General features: G+C 52.2%; 2 protein-coding genes across 8 annotated transcripts in view; one reads left to right on the top strand and one right to left on the bottom strand.

Moving 5' to 3' along the window:
• The window catches only part of LOXHD1 (lipoxygenase homology domains 1), a 150,034-nt gene extending 147,814 nt beyond the window's left edge, over positions 1-2,220 (top strand). For both annotated transcript variants that reach the window (XM_027576484.2, XM_035723929.1), the window contains one exon: positions 1,244-2,220. In XM_027576484.2, the coding sequence (XP_027432285.2) occupies positions 1,244-1,724 (481 nt within the window). In that variant the 3' untranslated portion in view covers positions 1,725-2,220. The remainder of the gene's footprint in view (positions 1-1,243) is intronic.
• A 12,324-nt stretch (positions 2,221-14,544) lies between these two features.
• RNF165 (ring finger protein 165) overlaps positions 14,545-27,724 on the bottom strand; it is a 126,009-nt gene continuing 112,829 nt past the window's right edge. For 3 of the 6 annotated variants that reach the window (XM_027577136.1, XM_027577133.1, XM_027577134.1), the window contains exons 3-8: positions 27,393-27,503; positions 23,592-23,721; positions 21,717-21,821; positions 21,275-21,370; positions 15,776-15,882; positions 14,545-15,270 (exon numbers count right to left, since the gene is read on the bottom strand). In XM_027577136.1, coding sequence (XP_027432937.1) covers positions 15,153-15,270; positions 15,776-15,882; positions 21,275-21,370; positions 21,717-21,821; positions 23,592-23,721; positions 27,393-27,503 — 667 coding nt within the window. In that variant the 3' untranslated portion in view covers positions 14,545-15,152. Of the gene's footprint in view, positions 15,271-15,775; positions 15,883-21,274; positions 21,371-21,716; positions 21,822-23,591; positions 23,722-25,923; positions 26,060-26,876; positions 26,974-27,392; positions 27,504-27,724 lie in introns of those variants that run through there. The other 3 variants (XM_027577135.1, XM_027577137.1, XM_027577138.1) reach the window with 3 other exon arrangements.

The following is a 27,724-nucleotide window of genomic DNA, read 5'->3' as shown; positions in this document are numbered from 1 at the left end:
TGCCAGGAGAGCTTATTTCCGAAGCTGTTAAAGTATTAGGAGTTGGGAGTGGGAAGAAACCATAGCAGTTGTTCAATTCAAACCGCTAGCATTGCTGATGGGAAAACCAAGGTCCGGGTAGGGGACGTGGCTTGTCCAAGGTCACATGGGTGGGAGGTGGCAGGGCTGGGGCAGACCCCATGTACCTTTGTTCCCGTGCATCATTTTCCCACCATGCCCTCTGACTTCCTCCTTTGTACTTAATTATTGGTCTCACTACCATTGCCCAGAGGCTAAAATTGGGGTTGTGGGGGGTGGGGGTCGAGAGGGGACTTTTTGGTCCAAGACATTTCTCTTGTCCCTAGATTTGCTACTGCTTATGGTAGCTTCTTCAGTAAGTACTTTCTCTAACCCCTTTCGCTCTACAGACCATGAGGACATGCACACTCGCACGCGCGCACACACACACACACACACACACACACACACTCATAGTTCAACTCAGCCCAGTGCAAGGGACTTGACAGCACATGTTCCCCAGTGACATCTCCACTTGGCTTTGCCTGGGATTGTCACTCTGGATCCTGCAGCTATCTCTGAAGGTGACTATACTGGGTAGAAATATTCATCAGTCCCTTTGAAAGAGCAAGGGGACCAGCATGGTTAGTGTGGAGTGAGCTTAGAGAAGGCCAGGTGCTGGGTCAGAAAAGCAAACACGGGGCAGAGGGTCTAATCACAGAGGGTCTTTCAGACCTTTGTAAGGTGGTGGTTTTCACTTAACCTAAGAAGCCATTGGAGGGTTCTGAGCAGAGGAATTACATTCTCGGGCTTCTATGTCTACAGAGTCACTTGGCTGCTGTGTAAAGAATGGACCACAGGTAGCAGGAAGCAGGGAGACCAGCTAGGCGTCTGATCTATCCCAGGGAGAAGGAGGTGCTGGTGACTTGGACCAGAGGGGCAGCAGAGAGGATAGTGAGATACTGCATACTTTTCCAAGTGGCTGATTCTGGACCTATTTTAAAGATGGGGTCAGTGGGATTTGCTGGTGGATTGCACATGGATTTGGGGGGAGGGGTAAAAGGATAGAGAAGCCACTCACTGTGAATTTTAAGACAAACAGACTCCATCCTCATATTTTAATGCAGACATTTCCAGCCCCAATATCCTGCCACCTGGGAAAGGAATCATGTATGGACCCGGGGCCCAGGGGGAGGGCGAGAGCCTCGGCTGGTGCCCCCTGAGCCTCCTCCCTCCCCTCCCCCAGGTACTTCTTCAACTGTGACTGCCTCATCCCCCTCAAGAGGAAGAGGAAGTACTTCAAGGTATTCGAGGTCACCAAGACGACGGAGAGCTTCGCCAGCAGGGTGCAGAGCCTGGTGCCAGTCAAGTACGAGGTCATCGTGACGACGGGCTATGAGCCGGGGGCAGGCACCGACGCCAATGTCTTCGTGACCATCTTTGGGGCCAACGGGGACACGGGCAAGCGGGAGCTGAAGCAGAAAATGCGCAACCTCTTCGAGCGGGGCAGCACCGACCGCTTCTTCTTGGAGACGCTGGAGCTGGGCGAGCTGCGCAAGGTGCGGGTGGAGCACGACGGCAGCGGCCACTACTCGGGCTGGCTGGTGGACAAGGTGGAAGTCACCAACACCAGCACCGGCGTGGCCACCATCTTCAACTGCGGCAGGTGGCTGGACAAGAAGCGGGGGGATGGGCTCACCTGGAGAGACCTCTTCCCTTCCGTCTGAGGGGCTGGAGGCTCTCCCTCCCAGCCCTCCACCGAGATGCTCCTGACCTCCACCTTGGGGTTTCAGCAGTCCTTTCCCAAAGCCTCCTGGAGCTGGGACTGGGGTTCTTCGTGGTTCTTCCTCACTTCGTGGTTCTCCAGAGGCCTCTGCGGGTGACTGCTGGGGGGGTGTCCTGCCCCTTCCCAGTCTCCCGGACCTACAGGAGTCAATCAACAGGTGTCATCATCCATGGCTGCACCTTCTGCATTTTCTTCTCCAATAACAGCAATGGCTAGGCTGAGACTTGCTGCCAAGTGTGGACGGGAAATTGGGGCTTCACCCAGGGGATAGAAGTGGGGAAGAAGAGGCCATGGAGATGGTGTATTTTAAGCGAAAAACTAATTAACATGTTTTTCCCAAAAAAGCTGGGCTAATTAAATTATTACCAACCACACCCCACAAAGAACTCATCTTGGCATCTGCTCACTAAGAAATGCATCCTTTTCCCCAGTTTCAATAAATCCAGTGGCAAATGGAGAAAAACATCAGGGGGAAGTGTTTTAGCCCCGGGGGGGATTCGTGAGCCTGTGATAAGGTACATGATTTTTTTCCATCATTTACAGAGAATGGTGCCCAGGTGCTCACTGGTTATCCTAGCCTGTGATAACACAGGTGAGACCCAGAGAACTGAACAGAAGTTGATGGGGGGGCAGGACCTGGAAAAGCCTGGTCACTGGCACACTCGGGCCGGGCCAGGAGGAGGGGACACGGGATGAGTTAGCACCATCACCATCACCCGTAGTTCCTGGGGCTCCCGTGACTCCCCACGGGGCGGGCGATGTGTGCTGAGAGCTCAGGGGAACAATATAAGGGTATGGTCTCTGCCCTCAGGGGGATAGGACCTTGATGGAGAGGCAGTGGGAGAACCACACACACACACACACACACACACACACACACACACACACACACACACACATCCTCCCTGATGGACAAACACAAAGAGATCTGCAATGCGCAGCAAGAATGCCACAGAACTCAGCACCTGACTTCTGACTTTCCTACAGAAGCAGGACTGAGTGGGAAGGAAGTCATCCTCCAGGAGGGTACCCTGCACCAGGGTTTCCAAGGACCCGCCCTGTCACCCACTGTCCCGTAGCCCAGACCGGTGGGAACCCTTAGCGAGGCTTTGTGAGTCTGAAGCAAGTTCCAGGAGTTCCCGGAGACCGTTGGAGAAAGGCTGAGGTTGCAGGCGCTGGCTCCGAGGCAGCCTGCCTGGGCTTGAGCCCCAGCTCCAGCCGGAGAGCTTGGGAGAGCTTGGGCACATTATTCCGTCTCCTGGGATCGCAGGTTCCTCACCTGTGCCACAGGGAGAATGATGACAGCTACCAGTCACCGGGAGGGCGAAATGAGTTCATCTGCAGGCAGTTTGAATTCAAGGCCTGCACTGAAGGGGGAGTGTGTCCGTCATGTTGAGCAAGGGAGCAGGACTCCAGGGAGCTGGGGTGGGGGTCGGGGAGAAGTAATCGTGAAACAGCTTTATTGAAACTGGTTTTCGCCATCTGCATCCTCCGCCTCCCCACCGCCCCATCCTCCCACCACCCCTGTCCCAGGACGAACCCTTAACCAAGCCTCGAAGCTCTTCTGAACCCTCTTAGGTCAGAAAAAGAGCAACCACCACTTTAAACCACAAAGCCCCTAACTGTTCTGCAATTGAAATGTCCGGCTCCTCTCTAAAGGCCAAAGCACACTCAGGATTCGTCTTAGCCCATCCCCTAACTCAGTCCTCTCACAAGGGGACCCGACGTGGAGGAGGAGTGCACGCGTGTGTGTACATGTGTGCGTGCGCGTGTGTGTGCACCGCGGTGGGTGCGTGGGGGGGCAGTCCCTCCACTTCCTCCCCGCCTCGCGCTGTCACTCCTGCTCCCCCTCTTGCTGACCCCAGGTTCCCATCCCTTGGGGAAGGAAAGAAAGGAAGGAGGCCCGTGGGGGTTCTTTCCCCATCCCTTCAGCCCTCCAATCTGTCTTCTTTTTAGGACCTAAGATACCTATAGAGGAGGTCCTCGGGCATCCTTTGCTCTGGCGAGCTCTGGGCATTCAGGCCACTCATCTCTGCCATCAGCAGCCGGCCAGCCCACCCCTCATCCCTAGCATTGGATAAGAGGGCAGCCAGAAGGAAGGGGGTACTCTCACGCCACCAGCAGCCATTTCTGAGGGTCCTGTCCGCATAGCCACGGCCTCCTCCTCAGCCCCTCCCCTGTGTCTGAATGAAGAAAGACGGTCAGCTCGAAGTTGAAAACAGTGGTCCGCCCCGCTGTCGGGCAAGCACTGAGTGCCCTCGCTGTGGGTTGCGGCCTCCGTTGTCTCGTGGCTCCAGCCGAAGCTGGTGTCATCATGCTGCTGAGGGGCCCAGTGTCAGCAACTCTTACCCGGATAGGGCAGGCCTGGGTTGAGGACACACCCCATGACCTTCGTCCCTTTACTTTCTGTCCCTTACCTGCCCTGCCCCCTTTGCTGGCCTCACAAAGGACTTGTCAAGCCCTGATGAAACTCTGTGAAGACCCCACAAACAACGGTCACACCTTTGGCTCATTCAGGTACACTTCCCCCCAGCCTGGTTCCCCAAGTTCTTGGGGCCTGGGTCATCCCTGTCATGGGCCCCACGTGCAGCAGGGTACCCTCCAGCAATGCCGAGCACCACCGTGCTCCCTGCTGACTCAGTCCTGTCTGCCTGAGGTCTCCTGGCACCCACCCAACCCCTGTTCCCAGGCCCCATGCTAGTCCACCCTCCCTGCTTTGTGGGAGCAGGGAACTTAGCACCCCAGCGAGCCTCTGACTCACCCAGGGGCTCCTAGGGGTGAAGCTGGGCTTGAACTAGGCTGTCTGATGTCCTTCACACTCCGTGGAGGAGGTGGAGGGAGGGGGTGGGGGGGAGAGGCGCATGGCGGTGGGGAGGGGCTAGGCAGGGGAGTCCCCAGGCTTGCAGGATTCAACACCTGTCAGGTCCTGCTTCTTTAGGCAGCCCCTGGCCGGAGGGAGTGTTGGGACCCTCGGCAAGTCCTATCATTGGGGGCCCTGCAGGCCTCCTTCCTTCCACCAGTCTGTGCTGAGGCTGCAGGCAAAAGTGAGGGGCATGGCCTCCAAGTTGGGCAATCTGCCCTCACTCGGCTGCTGCCCTCCCCCTGAGGAAGGAGTGAGGGACACGCACAGGACGCTCTGCCTTGTAGGCAATCACAGGAACTCCCCTCTTGGAGGACAGAAAGCAAGGCTGGGATGAGGGTGAAGCAGGCAAGAAGCCTGGGGTGCAAAATTTAAGTGGGAGCTCAACCTCAGGCTCCTGCAAAGGCAGGGCCACAGCTAAGAGTGAGGCCCTTAAATGCTGCCCACGCGGCACCTCCCTCGGCTCCCCCTAGTCCTGGCCCCAAGCAGGAAGTTACTCCCTCTGTAGCAGCCACAAAGCTCTCTACCCCAGCAGTTCGAAATTCCATCCCAGCCACTGGCCAGGGTGACGGTGAACAGGCCCTTCCTCTTGGGACAGTCCCTCCTGAACCCGGCTCACCCGAGGCCGTGCTGCCAACAGAGCCCCAGGGGCATTGCTGGGCCTTTGGCCACGGGCAGGTGGTGCTGGACGCCACCCCTCCTCCAGCCAAGACAGAGCCCCTCACTGGGCCCCAGGGTAAAGGAAACAAAGGAAGGACCGGTCTCTTCCTCCCCCAGAATCTCCCTTCCTTTCCTTGATCCCGGCCAGAGCTGCTCATTCGCTCCCCAGATCCCCCTGGCACCCGACAACTCGACAACTCGCTGTGCTCGGAGCTTCTTATAAGGATGGCTTCTTGAGTGACAACGTTTCCTATCCGCTCCACCTTTCCTCTCCTGATTTAGAGACAAGCCTACTTTTTTTTTTAGAGACAAGTCTACTTTAAAGAATATTTGGAGAGAACCTTAATTCTATTGCTTTGGAGTAACTGCTAACAAAGTATTTCCAAATAAATACCCTGGGGGGTCCACATCAAAGAAAAGATAAGACTCATTTGCAGTTAGCACAAGCTATTTACATACAAACTGTTGCACCAAGGTCTAAAAAACACATCTGCTCTTAAGTAGGTTCAACAAAAACCTTCCAATTTTATTTCCTCAGCTCTTTGGCTGAACAACATTTTTCTTCCAAGATTTTGATAAAAGTAAACTCGGCTCAGTTCAGTTACACACCTTCTGAATTCTGATTCTGCGGGGCCCACCCACAGAACTACTGTGGGCGCCCTGCGTCCTGAGGAGCTCTTGTGCTGTGTGTGCATCCTGAACGGGTACCCCCATCTGGTCCAACCCCTTGGCAGAGCATGGCACCGGGCATCAACCACTGGCAGGCACCCAAATGCCCCTCGAGGGCAAGGTAAGGGGCTTCGGGGAACAGGTGGGGGAGCCTCAGCTTTGGACAAAGAGAGTCAAGAGCCTGGAAAGGAAGGGAGGAAAGAGCCTTTTTGCCCTAAGTTTAACAGGGGAAGTTTGGATAGGGGCACCCGGATGATGAGGGAGGTGGTACTGCTTATGAGCTGGAGGGAAGAGGAGTTCTGTGCCTTTGGCCTAAAGACCTCAGTGTGGCTTTTCTTCTAGAGTCTCCAAATGAATGAAGAAAGCCGGCTACAGAGCCGTGAGATTCCAGAAGTCTTGGTTTTGAGGTCTTAGCTACCAACCCTCTTACTGAATTGGCCATTGGTGGTGGCGGCCCATGGCCAGGGTGGCCAGAAGGGAAGAGTAGACATTGATGGGCCTGGAAAACTCTCTGGGAAATGGAGACGGAGGGGAGAACAGGAGGATGGAGGAGAAAGACTATGGAAGGCAAGGATTTTCTTTAAACATCATCATCATCATCATCATCATCATCATCACCACCATCACAGCTAATATTCATCTAGCGCATACTAGGTACCAGACATGTGGTAAGCACTTTCCATATATTAGCTCATCAAATCCTCATAAAGACATATATGAGGCAGACGCTAACATGATCCCATTTTATAGATGAAGAAACTGAAGCCCGGAGAGTTTAAGTAATTTGCCCAAAGTCACACAGCTAACAGGTGGCTCAGGAAACCCAAGGGCAGGGCCTTCCGCAAAAGAAACTCTGAATGGAAGCTGGATCCGTGAAACAGAGGAAAGAACAGCTTCTCAGGCCGGTGGTGGGGACCACGGGGTGGTTCCCGAGACAGAAGGCCGCTCAGCAAGTGCAGGGCGAGTGTGGGGAAGCAGTGTTATTTCCTGGGCTTAAGGCTGCTCCTGGGGCATGTGGACGAGGGCAAGAGGAGTGGGGGGCGGGGGGGGGGCGGCGGGAAATGAATGCCCAGGGAAGAGAACTTTCTTGTTTCCTACTTCCCAGGAGCAGTGGGGGTTCCCCCAGGGAGCAGGCCTGCTGGGGAGAAGCGGGAGGGAGACCAGGGTGGAGGGAGCAGAGCACCGGCTCCCTGGGGGTGAGGGGAAGAAAAACGGAATGGTTCCTTGGGCTGGCCATGGGGTCCCCAGACGCAATGTCACTGGGGATGTGGCCAGAAGGGTTTCCGGATGAGATTAGTATTTGACTCAGAAGGTAGATGGCCCTGAATGGAACAAAGAGCAGAGAAAGGGAGACTCTGTCCCTTTCCTGCCCTGGGACTGGGATTCTCACCGTGGGCTCTGCTGGTGCTCAGGCCTTCCCACGCCGCCAGCCCGCAGACAGACAGCAGGTGCTTGGACTCAGCCTCCACAGTCATGCAAGCCAGTTCTTCTCAATAAATCCCCGCTGGAATATACTTCCTACTGCTCTGTTCCTCCGGAGAACCCTGACTAATTCAGAGACTCTTCTTCCTTAACTTAAGGTCCCATCCCGGGGTGGGGGTGGGGGGGACCTTCTCCGTGACTGGGAGTCTCGGGCCGGCCTCGCTGTTCTCTGAGGAATCTCTTTCCTCCCAGGCGCTGCCTCAGCACGGTTGGGGGAAGCGAGGTGGAGAGGATTAGGAAGGGTGTGCATCGGCCCATTGTTGGGGGGGCACGGTACCCACGGAAAGAGAACTAGTGTCCCAGCCCCCTCCCCCCAGCCCAAAGCTAGCCCAGGCCTGGCCTCCCAGGGTCACCTCCACCGCGGGGATGCACGGAGACTAATAGGGATAATGGAGGGATGCAGGGCCTGTAACTAGAAAGCTGCAGAATTCAAAAGCTGGAGGGAGCCTAGTCTGCCATTCCCATTTTCACAGTGTGCAAGACCAGGGAAGGGAGCCGTCTCTGCCCTGTCCCCACGCCGGGTCCTGGTGAGTGCTGCGTTCGGCACTGGAGACAGAGCCCTGGTTCTTGGATCAAGAGACACCGATGGAACTGTGTGGAAGGCTACTGACAGCATTTTGGATCATCTCGCTTGCACAACGACGAGGGATTTGAACCTCCTGCAAACTAGGGATTTTCGTTAATAATAATGTCTCAATATTGGCTCATCAGTTGTAACAAATGTACCCCACTGAGGAGAGGTGTTAGTTACAGGGGGAGAGAAAGCACGGGGGACCCTCTGTACTTTCTGCTCCTTGTTCTGTAAACCCAAAACTGCTCTAAAAAGTGAAGTCAGTTACTTAAAAGAAAAGGCTTACTAATATCAGTTCTGTTTTCAGGCGATGAAAGAAAGTCACCTTTCAGTTCACTGATCCACACATTGGGAAGGGACTTGAGACCACGACGCAGGGTATCCTGGGCTCTTACAAAGAAATAAGAAATCCACGCCTGCTGCTGGAAAGCAAAAGTCCTCCCTCACAGAGAAGCTGAGGAACCCTCTAGTTCAAAATGCAAGCGATTACAATTGAAAACTGATCAAAAATGAGAACTTTCCCCTTTAAGATTCATAGACTAAAGTTTAGGAAGCAGGTTAATTAAGTCCGTGGCACTGAACAGATTTTTTGAGCGATAAAGAGGTTTAAAAAAAAAAGGATAAATAAGAGAGAAGGAGGAAGAAAGAGAAGGGGGGAAGGGAGGGGAGGGGAGGGGAGGGGAGGGAGGAAGGAGAGGGGAGGGGAGGGATGAGGGAAAGGAAGAGGCGGAAGGAGGAGGGGAAGGGGGGAGGAGAAGAGGGGAGGGAGAAGGGGGAACAGGTGACCGACAGGGACAGACAGCGAGGAAAATGGATGGGAAAACGGTGAATATTACCTCATTTCTTAGACAAAGACAGGTCTGTGAGAGGCTTTCTCCAGATGCCCCTGGGTACGCAGAGAAATAAGCACCCTGCACAAGTGAGGTGTAGTTAGCAATGCAGTTCATTTTTATTAGTTATAAATAAAGTACAAAAAATCCACCAAAAGTGAATCTAAGCATTTACACAATTCCTAATGTCTCCGCCTTTTCATTGATGCACTATTGCTTTAATATTCATAATAAATATTCTTCTAGCTTTCTGCTATAAAATAGTCTATGTAGCAAAATGTTGCACAGCACAACAGAACAGAACAGCAGGAGGGTTACAAAAAAGGACAATCAACACTGAGGAGAATCCTTTCACTTACCAGGGGCAACCGAATTACCCCAGCAGGCCCGGTGCGGCTGGCTCTAGAGCTGAGAAGTGAGCCACAGCCAAGGCCAGGGCGGGGGCTCGGGGAGGGGTGGGAGGGGTGGGGGGGGGTGGGGGGGAGGGGAGGGGGGGCACAGCCCAGCCAGGGCAAAGGGCCCCTTCCCACTCTGACCCCGCAAAGCAGCGTAAGGCATGTCCGCCCAGGAGCCCTGCCGAGGGGGCAGTGTCCGCCAGGCCTGGCGGTGTGGTGGTCGCGCACCCCGGTGGTCGACCCCACAGGCCATCTCCGAGGCTCCAGGGCAGAGGCAGGAAGGGAAGCTGGGCAGGCAACAGGCAGGAAGCCCAGGGAACGGGACCCATAGTCTTGCTGGAGCAAAGTTGGGGCGTAGGGGCCCGACGAGGCCCGGCCACTTCCTGCAAGCCCGGGGCCGTCTGCGGGGCGAGTCTGGGCCTCCGCCTCCTCCCCCATCAGCACCATCCCAGGGGCCTCATGTGGAGGATGGACGTCTCCACCAGGCAAAGGCAGTGATGTCAAGAGGCAAGAGGGAAGGATGAGCGGGAAAGGAAGGGAGGGAGGACAGAAGGGAGGAGGCAAACATGCAGGGAGCACGGGAGTGGTCCTCCTTCTCCCGGCCAGGGTCACAGCGGGGCCCAGAGGCCTCTCCTGCGGGCACGGACCTCCTCTCTCTCTTTGTTGGCTCAAAGACATCTGGGCTCAGGGCACTGCCAGCCTTTGAGGCCACCGATTCCCCAAACCCTCCCCGGGCATTCCTTCTCAGGAGCAGTGAGGCCAGAGGGCCCTGCCCCATCCTCCACAGCAGCCCCTCCCACCCACAGCCTCCAAGGAAAAAAGACAGAGCGCCAAGGAGAAGACCCTGGGAGGAGAGACCGGGAGTCCCGAATCTGTGTCCCAGGGCTCTGCTCAACAACACGGGCTCCAAGAGAGGACAGGTTGGAGTGGCAATCCCAAACATCACACTTTGGGGCTGGTATTCTGCCTACCCCATCCCCACAACTAACAACAACACGTGGATTTCAGCTGGCTCTGCAAAGGCCCACCAAGGCTTGTGAAAGCACATGTCCTGTGTCCAGGATGTGTCCGCCTATCCCGCCTCCCTGTCCCCCGCAGGATGCCCTCCTTCTTTCCATCCCTCCATCCTTTCTCTTCCCCTTCCTTCTCGCCTGAGAGGGTGAGACAGCACAGCGTGGTGTCCCACCCCCCCCTTCTGTGTCATTGTCTCTCTGGGTCTGAGGGACCCTAGACACCCTCCCCTTCGCCTCCCTCAGCCCTGCGCAGAACACCGAGACTCAAGGAGGCCAAATGACTTGCTCAAGTTCACAGGGAAGTTTGCAATGGAGCTGGTCTGAGAACCTGAGCCTCCTGACCCCCCAGTCCAAGGCTCTTTCTAATAAATCAGTCTTTTTGGCTTTCAGATGCTCCTGCTGGTAATGTCTGAGGGGCCCGGTTCTGGAACCAGAGAGATCTGGAGCCCAAGTGGAGAGAGTGACCCCTAGTGCCCCCGGACCTAGCTGGGAGGATGAAGGTGGGGTGGGCTGAGGTTGTGCGAAGGGTAAGGGAAGAAAGTAAAAGAGATTAATGATGGGGATTTGGGGAGGGGGCCAGGGTAGCAAGTGAAAGGATTAGCCCAGTCTGCTGACGAGTGCAAATTATATTTATATATGTGCTAAATACAGTCACTATATTGGAGTTTTTCACTAGGTCACAGCATACAGAATCAAAGGTTTGCATTTCGTATGGAATGTATCCAAAGAGGCCAGCACCACAGTAGGACAGCTTGCAATCACACACCCTGATAGTTTGGACGAAATAAAGTTCGCGGAATTTTATTTAAATTTTTTTTTTTTGTATTCATAGTTGTTTGTCATCGTACCAATGCATGCAAAGCATTCCACTCCCAGAAACAACGCCAAAATGAGGTAATAGGAGTAATAAAAAAAATTAGTATCCTTTCTAAATAAATAAATTATAATTAAAAATGCAAAACAACTATAAAAATAATTAAATAAGAACCCACGATATCTACAAGTTAGTCATAAATTATGATTGTTAAATATAAGGCATTTAAACTCACAAAACCCTGTAAACTAGCAACGTGCCATGTTTTTTGTTTTTTGTGTTTTTTTTTTTCATTTTTGTTTTTCTATCAGCTGAAATCGCTCTAGCATTTGCTCTACGCGCAGGAGATGAAACACGACAGGGGACCTGACAGACGTTGCTACAGCCCCACGCGGGGAGTGTTCGCCCCGCCAGCAGGCGGCGGGCGGGGGGCTTGGGGGATTTCTTCAGGAAAAAAAAAAAAAGATCTGGTGCTTTGTCTTCACCTTTGAAAAAACTGTGCTTGTTCATTAGGCTTAAAGAGTTGAGAATACTTGCAGGGGGGCTGGGAGCATTTGCAGAAGAGGAGCTTGAGTCCTGCCACAGCTGCTGGGCCGGGGGAGGGGGGGTGCGGGGGCGGGGGGGGGGGGCCCAGGGGTCCCGGCAGGTGGAGGAGCCCCGCGCCTGGGCCTCTGCCCCGAGCCAGCCGCCTGTGGCGTTGGTTGGTTTCGTGGATTGGCGTCCTTGGCGACCCTCTTTGGCCCGGGCTGCACTGCGGCTGGGAGGCCCACCTTGAATCCTGGGGTGGCTCTGCCCCAGAAGGCACTCATGCGTCTCAGTCAGGAAAGGGTCTGAGTCCCTTGAGTTGAGCAGGAGGAGGAATACCGGTGGTGTCCCCTCCTGGAGGTGGTGGGTACAAGATGCTGAGGCCTGGCGCCTGCCTCTTCGTCATCTTCCCAGGGCTCCCCAACAAGGGAGAGGGGGCTTCGAGGGCGCAGAAGCACAGACTCCTCTCCCGGGTTCTCACCCAGAGAGCTGTCCGGCTAAGGAGCCTGGAGCTGGCAGGGGCCTGAGTCCACATCCCCTCCTATGCCCACCTACAGGGTACAAGGGCCCCAGAGAGATGGGGAGGGGAGGAGGGCTTCAGGATCCACCCCCCCCCCGAAGTCGGTGGCTGACCTCTCCCCTCTGGGGCGATCCCCACCCCAGTCAGTGCCTAATGGTAGCCTGGGGCACTCAGAGCCTGCCCAGTACAGGGAGGAGGAGGGGACCGCATGCGTCCCACTCGCAGCCTCTGAGACAGATGTTGGTGCCCGCAGGAAGTTGTTTACAACAGCTCGGTAGGCACTCAGTCCTACCACTTGAAAGATGTGTTGATGTCAGGGAGGATCAGAGAATGTGAGTGTTGGAAGGAAATTTAGCAAGCATCCAACCCAACCTCCTTGCCTTACAGCTGGGGAAACTGAGGCCCAGCAGCGTGGCATGCTTTGTCATTGAAGAACCAAGACTAGAACCCACACCCCAGCTCTCGCGCCGTCTGCCGCCGTGCCGACTCCCTCTACTTGCTAGCCTTTTGAACCAGCCTCAGAGAGCACAAGAGCCCCAGACTGAGAGGGGAGTGACCTTCCCTGGACCACCCTGGCTACCCCCAGGTCACCGCAGGCTGGGGAGAATTCCCCACTCCCTGTGGCTACTGGTAACTGGCTCTCCCTGAAATCCTGACTCGGGAGCACTTTCTACACCAGTGGGTTCTCCAGCCTTTAGCCCTGGAGACACGGTTCGCACACTGGAACCATGGAACTGGACAATGTAATGCTCATTGCTGTTAACCCTGCATCAGCTAGTCACCATTTTTGTGCTATTATATGCGTCTTGGCTCCTCAGCTTTAAGTTCCTCAAGGCAGGGATATTGTCCTCTTTCCCCGCACTGAGCAGGCACTCGGTAAAGATTTTATAGAACACCAGAGTATGGGTGCTGGAAGAAGCCTCAGTCTGAGGAAGATCCTTGAGTAACCCTCCCACCAGAAGCCAGCCACATCCCCCATTCTGTGCCTGCAGGTGTCCGGAAGAGCCATGCCTCCGCCTGACAGCTCTGGTTGTGCTAGAAGGTTCTACCTCAAGCCCAAATCTGCCTCTCAGTCATTTTTACCCATTGGTGCTGGATGTACCCTTGGTAGCAGCAGTGCAGACTCAGGTTTTCTTAACCTTACAGAATTTCTTCATGTATGGGATAAGTATTCTGTCCTCCTTAGTCTTCTCTTACTGGTATGAGGGCATTGAGACTGGGGGAGGGGGGAGGCTTTGAGGGCAGTGCAAATTAGGGAGGGGGAGAGGCAAAGGAAGGGAGCAGAATTCCAGCTGGGCTGGGGTTTTCCACCTGTGGGTGAAGAAAACTGGGCTGGGGTTGGAATTTGGTGGATCTTCCCATCTCCTCTCTTCTGTCCTCCCAACTCTCTGCTCCCTTTGAGGTTCAAGAAAAATCGCAGGGTGGTGCAGAAAGACACATGGTGTGGTGTCACTTGGAACTTCCATGTCAGTCTCTCCACCCACCCCCCCACCCCGTCCCTAAACCCCAAGGAGGTTCTCAGGACGGAGCATGAATTTGTTGTGTGGAGAGTGTCAGTCCTCACAATGTCTGGGTGAGGTAGAAGAGGGGGCAATGGGGATGCACTGTCGTTTGTCTCCCCTCTAAGGAGAAGGAAAATGAGGCACAGAGAAAGAGCGGGATTTGCCCACGGTTGTCAAAGAGTCAGAGAAAGAGCCAGAGACTAGGGACCCAGGGCCTCCCAAACCCAGCCAACACAGTCTCAGGACCGGGGCCATCTCTGAGAGACTCCATCGGGATCTGAGACCCCCCAAAGGAAGCTGAAGGCCCTCCTCCAGGTCCACAGTGTTTGACCTCAGCCCCTGAGTGCTAGCCAAGAGCACTTTGGCCAAGGCCAAGTGTCTACCACCCGTGCTAACAAATCTTCATCATCCAGTTAATTTTTTGCATAGGGAGGCAGTGGCCAAAATTGCCTCTTTGTGACAGGGCTTAAGCACAGCCAAAAGGAAGAAGGTGGTGTGAGCAGGGACACCCTGGCTCCAAGGAACACGGGGGCAACTCTAGCTGAAGGCGGGCCCCTCCCTAGTTCCACGTGGAACCGGGGACATGGCTGGAACTGAGTAGTTGGGCCCTGGAACTGGGGAGCCCTCCTTCCAGACAGAATCTCCCCTTCTCCTACTCAAACTCTGCCTTCCTCACCCTGGCTGAGCCCCTCGGGGGCCCGCCTAAGCCCCCCATCTGCTCCTTTTCCAGTCCTCCCCTTCCCCAGATGCTCCCCTTCCACACTCCATGCACTGTAAACATGAGAAAAACAAAAGCAAAGGAAAAAACAAAACCGAAAACAAAACAAGAACCCCCCCCTCCCGCCTCCCAACCTGGGTGGGGAAAAAAAAAAAATCATCCTTTTTCACCAGAAACAGGATTTGGATTTTTTTTTTTCCCCCACCTTTGATTCCTTTTTCCTTTTTTTCTCATAAAGACGGGAAGATTTGGGCTGTCGTTGGTTGGTTCAGTCAGGCACCAAAACAAGGAACTCAATGAGAAATATTTGGTGCGAATTCGTAATAGCGACATGTCCACCACAAGATGACTAGAGCACCACACACAATATTTTTCTTAAGCTAACATGCTCCGGCTGCCATCCACAGAAATAGCTAGAGACCCCTACATGGTTTCTACGTGGTCGAGAGGTATATATACAATCCTTCAAAGGACAGGATTGAGGGGCCTGTCTATCAGCTAGGACCTTCCAGTTCACATCCAGATTCTCAGCAGCGTGGGCCCCCCCTTCCCACCCCTGCTCCGGGCACGGCCAGCTCCCTCCCGCGCAGCGAGGTGGATGGGGGCAGTCACCATTCTGGATGGGGGGGTCCTCCCCCCACCCCTCCTTTCCCTCAGACACCGATACCGCCTACTCCTCTTTCCACAAAATGTGCTTGCAGGCTTTTCCTCTACATCAAATGGCTCAGAAGGCAAAGTTTGGCTGCAAGGGCTATGGCCGTGGGGGGACCTGGTGAAGGAAAATGGGGCATCCACGGGCTAATTCCTCCCTCAGCTGTCGGCTCCCAGTTGTGTCTCAATGTCCACTCGGCAGATGGGACATTTCTTGCTCATGGCGAGCCACTGGTCCACACACAGTTGGTGGAAGAGATGCATACAGGGTAGGCGCCTGGAAGAGAAGGGAGGGTCAGACGACTGGCGGAAAGGGAGGGGTCCCCGGCAGGCCAGGGGCGGCTATCACAGGCTGGGGGGGGACCCACACTGGCACCACTGGGGGACGGGCCAAAGAGGGTCTTGGGAGCCCTGCCCCAGAGTGAGGCTGTGGCTGGGATGAGAAGTCATGACAGGGAGGATCACCCCATGGCCCTCCTCCTCCAGGAAGCCCTTTCAGACCAGCCTGAGACAAAGCCATGACTTTGTCTGAGACCCATCCAGGCCAAACATCACTCTGTTCTCTTACACTTTGTGTCCACCAGTCCACACCATAAACGTCACACATCTAGAACATTCCACACCCCACCTTCCCAGAACAACCACATAGCCCACTATAGCAGCACACTTAGCACACACACGCACAAGAGAACAAGCACCGTACCCCTGACATACGGCACATGACTGATTACTAACACCTGTCGGGGGGAAGGGAGGGGAAACAGAAGAGGCGGGTCTCCTACCTCACATCTTCTCCATCTTCCAGCATAGACAGACAGATTGTGCATTTCTCGTCTGTGTCTGACTCCTCCCCCTCTTCCTTCTTGCCCTTGCCATCCTGGGGTCTTCGCTATGAGAAGCAGAGGAGAAGCATTAGGTACCTGGCTCAGCTCACCTGGTGACCACTGTCTTTCGACCACAGCCTCCCCCTCCCTTATCTGTGAGTCAGTGTCTTCCTAAATTCTTAAGGAATCCCCAGACTTGTATGCTCACCCCAGGCCCTTTTCCCGGCCCCCTCCCCAACTCTTCCCCCTTGCCTCAGGATACAGTGGTGGTTATCCTGGCTGAGGGGTATAGAGTTTGGAAAGGAATTGGGTGTCTAATGAATCAGTCCATGGCAAAACTATGGCTTGTGCATAAACTACTTCTCCTTCCTATTCCCCTCATACTGTCCACTCCTCCTTATGTCCTTTCCTACCTAGATCCCTGCCTCCAGGCTTCTGCCTCCGCATTCACGTCCAGCATGCTTCATCCCTCCATCCACTCATCCATTTACTCCTCCACCCGTCCACTCATCCACCCATCCACTCACTCACTCGCCCTCCATCCACCCAACGTCTCACCCATCCACCCATCTACCCCTCCACCCATCCATGCATATATCCATACGTGCATTCATCTACCCAGCCACCCAAGCATCCATATATCCATACATACATTCATCTACCCAACCACCCAAGCATCCACTCACCCACCCATCCATTTACCCACTCAGCCTCCAACCACCCAAACTTCCATCCATCTACCCATCTACCCTTCCATCCATCCATCCATCCATCCATCCATCCATCCATCCATCCATCCTGTCTTCCTGTCTTCCTTCCTTCCTTCTTTCCTTCCTTCCTCCTTTCCTCCTCTCCTTCCCTTCTTCCTTTATTTCTTTCACTCTACCAAGGTCTACTCATTTATTCATTCATTACTAGATGAAGGCAAAATTCCTCAACTCCTATAATTTTTACCATACTGTTATTTTATATTGTTGGATTTCTTCCTATCCAGAAAATTCCTTTAAGATATAGGCACTAGCTCCAAAATGAGTTTAGACATCATGTAGTCACTTTGTTTATATTTGTTGACTTTAGTTGAACTGTTTTAAATTCTATGCTAATTATTTGAAAATCATTAACTGCTATGTAGAAAGTTCCAAGTTCTTAGATTGTGTGGACCATGGTTCACCCTTCCTCGGGTAGAGTTCCACACTTGGCCAAGCAGAAGGCACATTATCAGTGCTTTAAAAAACATTCTGGGGAGGAAGGAATCTAATCAGTGAATGAAATCAGCCCAGCTTTCTTGTCCCCATCTCCAAGCTGTGCAGTGAAACAGTCTGATAATATCCATGGGAAGAAAACTAGCCCTTCTGTCCCCTCTCCAGAGAGAAGCAGACTTAAAGGTCATTTTGCCAAGAGAAAAATCTGAAGAGTCACAAGATTTAAAGAAAACAAAACAAAACAAAACAAAACACCACCCACAGAATAACTGTGACCTTGGAGCCAGGCCCAGATGCTAGGTTTCCCCACTCCAGTCCCTGGTCCTAAGCTCTGGAGTTCCTTAGTCTGATGTGGTCCCTGGAGTATTAGAGCCTCTTCACTGGAACATAGAAGAAAATCTATGCTTTCTGCTCTCAGCCTCCCTGGGCCCTATATACTCCAACTGCAAACCATGTGATAGCCACTGCAGTAAGTGTTCCCTCGTCTAGAACCCAGAAAATCAGAATTACATCCATAGTCCCATATAATCATCATGGCTATTGAGTCTGAATGGAGTCATGATGGTCTGCCTGCCTAACAGCCCAGCTGTGTTTCTGGGAGGAGTGGCCTTCTTTCAGTTGGTCCTTTGAGAAAAGGGATGTTCTATAAAAGATACTAATAAGACTCACTACTTGCCTATTTTCTACTGTTATTTTCCCACCATTATTCATGATTTCCTTTTTATAGTTAATGATTTCAAACAAATAGTCTTACCTTATTCCACTACATCTAATCTATATATATTTTTTAAGATTTATTTATTTGAGAGAAAGAGAGAGAGCAGGGGGAGGGGCAGAGAGAGAGGGAGAGAGAGTCTTAAGGAGACTCTACTGTGAGCATGGAACCCAACTCCGGGCTCGATCTCACGACCCTGTGATCACAACCTGAGCCAAAACCACGAGTTGGATGCTTAACCGACTGTGCGACCCAGGCGTCCCTAATCTATATTTCTTTAATTATTGTCTCTTCAAATCTTACCCTGTCTTCTCTTTTGTATTTTCAATCTTTTAGGTCTTCTGGGTTTTGTCTTCTCGTTATCTCTGTAACTTTTAGTTTAACAGTAACTCTTCTCAGCATGTATTTCATAATTATTTTTTTTAAGATTTTATTTATTTATTGGAGAAAGAGAGAGAGAGAGAATGAGAGAGAGAGAGAGCACATGAGAAGGGGGAGGGTCAGAGGGAGAAGCAGACTCCCTGCCGAGCAGGGAGCCCGATGCGGGACTCGATCCCCGGGACTCCAGGGTCATGACCCGAGCCGAAGGCAGTCGCTTAACCAACTGAGCCACCCAGGCGCCCGTATTTCATATTTATTTTATCCCTTCTGCCTGTACCTTTTTGTCCTCATTCACATTCCCTCTCAGGTCAATGTTATTGGTTTTAATTCTGTATGTTGTTTTCATATCTTTACCTAATTCCTATTTTTTATATTTGTCTGCATGACTATATTTCTTTTATACTTTTTATTTTTATCATCACTATTGTAAAATATTTTTTTGTTTTTTATTATTTGACTCTCAGTTTAAATTTTTAAAGTCTTTTTCACATTTTATTTGGGTCCTAAACGTTATCATTTCATATTTTTAATTCTTATTTCTTTCTTATAATATTTTATTCCCCTAATTCTCCCTTTATTCTCATCAGCTTTACCTCAACTCTTTATGTCATTGGCTTGGTTCGTGTTCCCTTTCCATCCTCAGTATGTGTTCTCTCCCTGTCTCCTCAAGGCCTGTGGCACTGAGGGCAGGTGCAGTATGTGGCCCTGGCAAGAGTGAGTATGCCCTGGTCAGAGGAGTGGAAGCTGCTCTGGACTCCTGAACACGCCCCTCATCCCCTTTCCTGTTCTCCTCCAACAGCCTAAAGCTCACCCTGCGGAGAATGATCATCTTCCCTTTGCTGATGATACCCTTAGTGACTGAAATACTGTCATTTCTTCTATGAATACCCTACCCGTATAGGACACATTGTAGATAAAAAATGTTGGTTGAAATAACTTGTGGATGAATCCAATGCCTCTATGAGGATCTGCACAGACCACGATTCATGGTCTTTGAATTGATATCATGGGCATCTCTGCAAGCCTAGAACAAGTGAGCCCTATATCAAGGTGAAAGCAGTTCACCCTCCCTGATCACTCACCAGATACTAGGCACTGTGCTAAGCTGTTATATGCATTGTCCCACTGAATCCCTGGAGAACCCCTTATGGTTGCTACTAACACATCATTCCTATTTTACATTAAAAAGGACAGGGAAGGGGCCAGAAAAGCCAAGTAAGTTGTCCAGGGTTACACAGCTACCGGTGGTGGTTATGGACTGAATGTCTGTGCCTCCCACACCCAAATTCATATGTTGATGCCCTACCCCCCAATGTGATGGTATTAGGAGATGGGGTCTCTAGAAGCTAATTAGGTTTAGGTGATGTCATGAAGACAGAGCCCCTGTGATGGGATTAGTGCCCCTATAAGAAGAGGAAAAGACACCAGAGCTTCCTCTCTCGGCCATCCGAAGATACAGCAAGAATGGAGCCATCTACAAGTCAGGAAGAGAACCCAGTGCCTTGATCTTGGACTTCCCAGCCTTCAGAACTGTGAGAAATAAATGTCTGCAGTTTAAGCCACCCAGCTGATGGTACTTTGTTATAGCAGCCCAAACAAAACAGTAGTAACACTGAAATTAAAAACTGGCCCTATCTGACTCCGACACTTAGTGCTCACAACCATTGTGCCCCTAGTGCCTCATGAGGCAGTGAAGATGGGCTCTGGCTTGACTTCAATGAGCACTTTCCCATGCCAAGTCTCTCAGCACTTGTCAAGCTTTTAATTCTTAAATTTTTAAAAAAGTATTTGTTTTCATGGCAGAATTTATTTTGTAGAGCAATTTTAGCTTACATTAAAATTGAGCAGAGAATACAGCCCATTCACATATCCCTCCCCCACTCAACACACACACACACGCGCACACACACACGCACACACACACACACAGTTTGACCTGTTATTAACATCTTGCATTAGTGTGGTACATTTGTTACAACTGATGGACTGATAGAGTGATACACTGTTATTAACTGAAGAGTTTATATTAGGGTTCATTCTTCCTGTTGTAGTGTTCTGTGGGTTTTGACAAATGCACAATGTCATGTGTCAACCATTACAGTGGCATGCAATAATTTCACTAAAAATAGCCTGTGATCCCCCCATTCACAGTCTATCCCTCCCCCCAAAGCCCCTGGCAACAAGGGACCTTTAAACGATCTAGTTATGCCTTCTCCGGAAGGCTTATATAGTTGGAATCATACAGTATGCAGCCTTTTAGGGTTGGCTTCTTTCACTTAGTAATATGTATTTAAGTTTCCCTAATCTCTTTCCATGGCTCATTTTTTTTTAAATCATGGAATCATATTCCATCGTATGGGCGCACCACTGTTGTTTATCCACTCACTTATTGAATGACATCGTGGTTGCTTCCAAATTTTTTATTTATTTGAATTTAAAAATGTTTTAAAGATCAGATTCCAGGGCGCCTGGGTGGCTCAGTTGGTTAAGCGACTGCCTTCGGCTCAGGTCATGATCTTGGAGTCCCGGGATCGAGTCCCGCATCGGGCTCCCTGCTCAGCAGGGAGTCTGCTCGCCCTCTGACCCTCCCCCCTCTCATATGCTCTCTCTTTCTCTCTCTCTCCCATTCTGTCTCTTTCAAATAAATAAATAAATCTTAAAAAAAAAAAACGATCAGATTCCTGGGTCCTAATCCTACTCCACATTCCTGAGCCATAACCGTTGAGAATCTACTTCTACAGGCTTGGGGTAGAGCCTTGAACGTGTGGCTTTAAAGGCTCCCCAGGTGATCCTGATGCTCAATGAGGATTGGAAGCTCTTGCTCTGACCTTAGTTGCCCATTTGTCCCCATGTGGGATTGGACTTGGACTTCTTTTCTAAGGCGTAACTTAGCTTCACTCATCTTCACTGCAGGTGCTCCCTTTGCCCACCTCATTCAGATACGAGCATTCATACACCTGTATGCCTACCTAACACACCCATTCACAAGTCCACGTGCACACACACACACAGCCTTCCTCCTTTATGATGAGAGGCACCCCCATCTCTCCTGGTCACACCTGATGGAGACAGGGGAGAAGACCCTGGGAAATCATCACAGCTTCAGAGCACCTAACCACAACCCCTCAACTACGCAGGCTGACCTGCAAGCACCCTCACCTTCTTGTATTTGTGGGGGAAGGTGAACCTCTCAATGGTGTTCTGTACAGCTCCCCGAGTCACATTTCCCAACCTGTCCTCAAGCTGCAGCAGCTCCTACAAAGAGAAAAATGTGGACATATGCACTCTGCATGCACTAACTCACACAAACACACACACGCGCGCGCACGCACGCACGCACGCACACACGCACGCAATAAGGAGGAAGGGCATTGAAAGATGTTAGCAAGAGGCATTCACATAGCCATTGGGAAGAACTTGTCTGGTACTGAAAGACCTCAACATCTTTACTCGCTCTCTCTTCTCTCTCATACTCTCAACCCCGAAGTTCCCCCGCAACCTCCCATGCCCCACCCACCAGCAGGAGAAAGGAGGAGGGAACAATGAACAATAATGGTGTCTCCACCGAGCCAGCTGGAGCCAGACAGAGGAGCGGGCGTACCTCGTAGCTCTCCCGCACTGCGGAGGTGTGTCTGCTGGGGTTCAGTCCCTGGAGAGCAAGGAAGTGAAGCTGAGGGTAAGGGTAGTTTCGGATTTCATGGACGACCTGTTGGGGAGAAAACGCCTCGGATAGGATTCCAGGCTGCACGAGTCCAGCATCTGACTTCTCCCCCCATAACCGGCCAATCTGCACATCCCGAGATTCTTCAGGCAAAAGTGCTCTCTTTCCTGCTCCAATACCCTCCTCTCCTTGTCAAGAACCAAGCCCGTCCCAGACTGGCCCCAGAAAAAATAACAAAATCAATAAAGTAAATATAGATTAGTAAATATATACACTGTATACTAATATAATTAGTAAGATGACTAAGCTGAATCGGCATTTATTTCAAGGCAGGCTCTGTCTAAGTACTTCACGTGACTAATTGATCTCATGAGATCTAGGATGTGCGTGCAATTACTACCCCCATTTTACTGGTAGGGGAAATGAGACACAAACAGATAAAGTGAGTGCCTAAGTTATGCAACCAAATGGCAGACCCTGGCTTCAAACGAGGCAGTTGGGTGGCCGTGGGCCACTTCCTTCCCCTCTGCTCAGCACCGCCTCAGGCCATGCCTCAGACGGTGAAGAGGGTGGGCCACGTCCTACCCAGGCGGGACAAAGGAGAGCACAGATTTCAGCACAAAAGACTCAGTAATCAAGGTAAATAATATTTTAGCACAATAGACTCAATAATCAAGGTAAATAATATTTTAATGCAATATTTCTTTTAAAAAAATCAAAATTAATGCAAAAAGTCCATAATGAACAAAATACCAAAATTTTAAATAAAAACAGGATCTGACCCTGCCCTGGCAAGGCCCTGCCCTGCTCACCTCATCCTGGCCCCGGCTATGAGATGGAGGGGCCAGATTTCCATCATAGCTCCTCTCCTGAGCTCTGTTACTTAACCTCTCTATGCCTCAGTTTGCCCATCTGAAAAACAGGGATAAATACCCTCTCATGTAAGGTTCTGGGTAATTCGCATAAAGTGGTTAGAACAGGGCCTGCCATGCACTAAGCGCTCAATAAATGTTAGCTTTTTCTCTTAGGAGATGGTGCTTCATGACACCAACCCGAGAACCTCAGAGTGGACAAGGGCTTCAGCGATCACTCATCCAAACCTCTCATTGTGCAAACAAGGAGACTGAGGAACGGGGTGGTTAATGGCAGAGACAAGGGCTGGAAGGGGAGAAATGTGTTGTAGGGCAGCAACACAAACGAGCTGTCTGGAGATAAGACTTCTCAATCAGTCCGTTGCTGCTTTAATGGCCTGTCTTCACCTCTGCCCCATGGAGCTGGCCGCGCCAGGGCCTGCCCCTTTCTGCAATCGCAGCACCCTGCAGTGACAAAGGCCAGCCCCTTGCACAAAGCAGAACTGGATCAGCAGGCCCAGCCCGAGGGCCACCTGTGGAGGCTCCTTTGTCCCTAACGAAGGCCCTTGCCAGCCACCCCCCACCCCCGCCGTGAGAAGGACGAGGCAGGCATCTCCATGCCATCTCATAGATAAGTAAAATCAAAGCCCAGGGAGGCGCTGACCCCAAGAAATTAGCTAAATGAGGTGATAATGAGGGACTACCCTGGCTGTTCTTAGCCCCGAGCCTCTTCCCCACAGACCACAGCCCACCTTGCGCCCCTTTCCCTCCTCCAGTGCCCCACTCAGTCCCGCCCACAGTACTGGCTTTCGTCTGGCAGGTGCCATCAAGCCAGGGTGGGAACAGGAGCAGGGAGGGGAGGACAGCATGACAGCAGGACACGGGGGAGCCTCTGGCCTTAGTCCACCGCCGGCACCCCCAGGCAGCAAGGGGGTCGGTTTCCTGGCAGAGCCCTTGCACTCACCATCTGCGTAGAGGAGGAGTTTCTGGGAAAGTGGTGCATTCGAGGAGTCGCTAGGTAATGCTGATAGTGCTGAGGGATGGGCCGCACCTGGAACTGGGCCGGGCTCAAGCCGGCGTCCACACTGAGATCCCTGCAGGGACAAGGCCACAGTGAACCACAGGGCGGTGGACTTCAGCCATCTGCCTACGGGAGGGATGTCAGACCTCGAGCCCAGGGACAAGACGGAGTCACAGACCACCAGAGCGGCAAGGGACTCGGCATCACCTGCCCCTTCCCCTCTTTTTAAAGTGAAGAAAACAGAGACTTAGGGGAGGAAAGGGGTCTGCCAGGGCTGAAGGGGCTGGAACAGTCTATGCCTCAAAAAACTTGTTAAAATGAGCGCACCGAAGCTCCCTCCCAAGGCAAAGCCCATCCCTGAGAGAAACGCTAGAAGGATCCAAATAGAGCCAGTCAGGGGTATGGAGCAAAGGGAAGACAAGTTAGGCGGAGGCGGGAGCAGAGGTCATATTTGTGCCACTGTGAGAGAAAACACGGAAGAGGGGCCCCGGTAGCCGTGAGGCTGGGAAAGCTATCCTGGACCCCTGCCCCCCGCTCCTACAAGGACAGGAAAACTCATTTCACGTAAAAAATTAACCAATCTTTGCAACTGAAGAGGAACCGAGGCTCCTTGGGAACTGGCCAATTTCGGGTCTGGAGCAGAAAATGTGCAAAATGATTTGAAACCTCTTGTCACAACTGAAAGCAAGGAAGTTGTCAAGGTCATGTCAAGAGGATTCAGGAACCATCCTGAAGAGGTTCCCACTGGGCAGGGCTTGGACAAGCGGCATGTCAGTGAGCATAATTCCAGCAGATGGAAACTCCTCGAACAGGTTCGGATCCATGAGAGGGAAATTATACTAAATTATACAAAGAAAACCGGTCCCTTTGAAGGATGTCAGGGAACCAAAGCTTCATTTTGAAAACTAGTAAAGAAAGGGGAAGAATCCAACACTGATCCTGCCTTTCCTCTGTTAACTGGACCGAGGGTAGCCAAATGGTTGGTGAAGGGAAATTTCTCTTTATAAAAGCTCTCTAGCTAATAAATGAATAAGGGATGATGGAGTTATCTGTCACCTCCCTGCATCCCCGAAAGAAATAAAGGCTCCTGGTGAAGATCACCAATTGCTGCTAACACCACAGAAGGACGGACAACCAGCTTTCTGCTGGGAGAATACATCCCTTTTCAGTATTTTTGCCAAGAAATAGTAAGAGTTGAACGTGAATCTGCTCAACCCTTGATCTAAGCGCCAGTGCACCGGGAACAGAGAAAAACTGAGGGACATCTGAGGGGACAGCAGAGCACAACCAGCACGATCCAGAGAGAGGGAAAGTAGAAAAAGCAGCCCACATTGCTTCAACAAATACATCCAAACTAAGGAAAAAGATACGAGAGGCATTGAAGGAATTTCTGCTTCCAGATGTGATGTGTGTGTGTGTGTGTGTGTGTATGAGTGTGAGTGTGTGTGTGTGTCTATATATGTAGGGGGGGCAATGTCTCAGTGCAGAGTTTTTTTGTCAGTTGTGTCTAAATATCAAGCTAAACTTTATTTTCCACTCACTATCAATGACCTTGAAGCGTGCTGTGGTCTGCTTGCTAACATAGACCCTGACATTCTTCCCGGGGGCTTAAGTGCTGGCACCTTCTCGCAGGTGAATCTGGAGTGTTGGCCGAGGCAGAGCTGCCTGCAGGGGAAGGACAGTAGGAGGCTCTTGTCCTCCACCTGCCGTCTCACAGGTCCCAGGTGTCTCTGGGGGGCTCTGCCTGGCCAGGGCTAGGGCTGGGCGGTGGGGCGGGGTGCGATCAGAACCCGGGCATCACAGCGGGAAGTATGAAGCCGGGTATGAGTCAGAGAAGGAGCATGATGACAGACAGAGACATCGGAGCTCAAGGTCAGGGTCGAGTTATCAGGTGCGGACCAAAGAGGGGGCATATTTGGGATTGTTCCTGCAAGCCCTGCAGCTCCCACACACTCCCAGGCCAAGCTGCCCAACTAAGAGAAGCTGCCTGGATAGGGTTCAAATATCCTTTAGGAGGGGTGGGGACAGGCCAGGCAGAAAAAGCCCAGGGTGAACCCAGGTGTGACTCAGGGCAGGAGCCTCCCTCACCCCCAGCAGAGGCCTCTCAGGGCTTCAGTCTTTGTGTTTCTCAAGCAGACAGAGGTCAGGAGGGCAGAGGGAGTGAAGTGCAGAAGGACGGGGGATCTGGCAAAAGCGAGGGAGCTGGCAAGCGAGCTGGGGAGGCTCACACCTGCGCAGCTCCTGACACCGCCCCAGGACAATGCTCACCACTCACCCATGTCACCTCCCGGGTCCCACTCGCCACGCTGGCTGCCCTGTGTTTGTTCAAATCCCTCAGTGTGCGCTGAATTGAATCAAATTGGATGGACTTGACTGCTGAGGGACAGAATTCAATCCAAACTGCAATTAAATCTTCCTGATTTGAATCTGCTAATTAGAAAAAGCCTAGGCTGAAGTTGGTCGCCCTGTAGCCTCTCTTTTGAGGAAGTGTTCAATTTCACAGAGCGTCTCCCAGAACCAGCAGAGGACTGGGAGACATGGGAACACGTTAGAACAACTATTTCCTGCCCCTGGAAGCACCTTTCACATGCAGTCAACCAGAACTTTTGAACCATTCCTGGATGCCCAGTCCGCCTGACTGACGGCTGAAAAATGACACTGTGCACCTCTGGTTTTTTGAAATATAGTCCCTGCCTCTCCACAGAAGTTTTCTGTTTGTTTGTTTTACGTTCTCTAAAACAACAACATTGTTGACCCCAAAGTTGCAAGACCAGCCCAAAGAATTCCTGGATACCCTTCACCCGGACTCCCCATGTGTTAATGTTTTACTATTTGGCTACATTTGTAGTTCCTTCTCTCTCTCTCCATGTATACTTACAACAGCTACACACATACTTCTCCGTGGGCTTTTTCCCTGAACTATTTAAAAATAAGTTGCAGGCGTGATGCCCTCTAAACCTAAATGCCTCAGGGAACTGCACGTCTTTTTCAAGTGTTTGGGCGTACGCATCGCACCCTAGTGTAGGTCAGCCAAGTGCGGAGCTAGAACCAGAGTCAGGTGGGATGGAGGACCCCAAACCAAGCAACGCTGCGTCGCAGGGCAACAAAGACCTCTGTCCCTCTGTGTCCCGAGGGCAAGAGATTTTGGAGGACAAGGACGTGGTGCCTACAAATACACCACAGCAAAGTCCTCAATCTCTCTCCCCAGCTTCTGTCCACAGTCCTTACCTCCAACCTTGCTGGCTCTGCCTCCACAAGCCTGTGTTTGGTCTTGCTGGGTTGCCCTGGCTCTTCTCTGTGTATTCCTCAAGGTCCACCCCCTCCGGCAAGCCTTCCCTGACTAGCTAGCTCCTGAGACTCTCCTTTCTGCCTGCCTCCCAGAAACCACTGGTTTCCTGCCCTCACTGACCTTGGGAAATGTTTTGTATCTCTGTCCCCTCCTCCCCTGCAGGACCTTGAGCACAGAGCCCCAAGCTGGGCACATGATGCTATCCAGCCACATCCTGAGCTAACTGCTGAAACCAGGCCCAGTGGGGGCCATGTGGCCTTGAGTGTGACTAGGGGCACAGGCAACAGCGGGAGCTTGAAGGCAAGGTCCTCTGTGCCATTCAAAGTGAAGGAAATAGCGGGAGCTTGAAGGCAAGGTCCTCTGTGCCATTCAAAGTGAAGGAAATGGGAACTCCGCGAATCAGGCAAGCCTCTCCTCCCCCCCCCCGCCCTTGCTTAGGCACCCCAAAGACTCACCAGTCAGTGCCCTCAGCCAAATACCTAGGCTGAGGCGTCTGGAGTTGGTGGCCGAAGTCGAAGCTGGGGTGGAGGCGGTGAGGATGGACAGACACGCGCTCCTGACTCCGCCTGCACGGGAAGGGAAGGAGGGCCCACGGTGTCAGGACTGCCCCGGGCCAGCCCAGCCCGCAGGAGCACAGAGCAGCCCTGGCCAGCCTGAGCCTACAGCCTACAGAGCAGTGGGCTTTGCCCCTCGTCCCGAATTCCAAGGACGCTTCCCAGCCAGCAGCAGCCGGTAACTCAAACATTCCTGCTAAGGGGGGGGGGGGGGGCAGCCCACTGCCCTGAGG

Source organism: Zalophus californianus, chromosome 14, assembly GCF_009762305.2.
Source record: "Zalophus californianus isolate mZalCal1 chromosome 14, mZalCal1.pri.v2, whole genome shotgun sequence".
Lineage (NCBI taxonomy): Eukaryota > Metazoa > Chordata > Mammalia > Carnivora > Otariidae > Zalophus > Zalophus californianus.
Note: the sequence above shows the minus strand (reverse complement) of the source record. Positions and strands in the feature narration are given on the sequence as shown.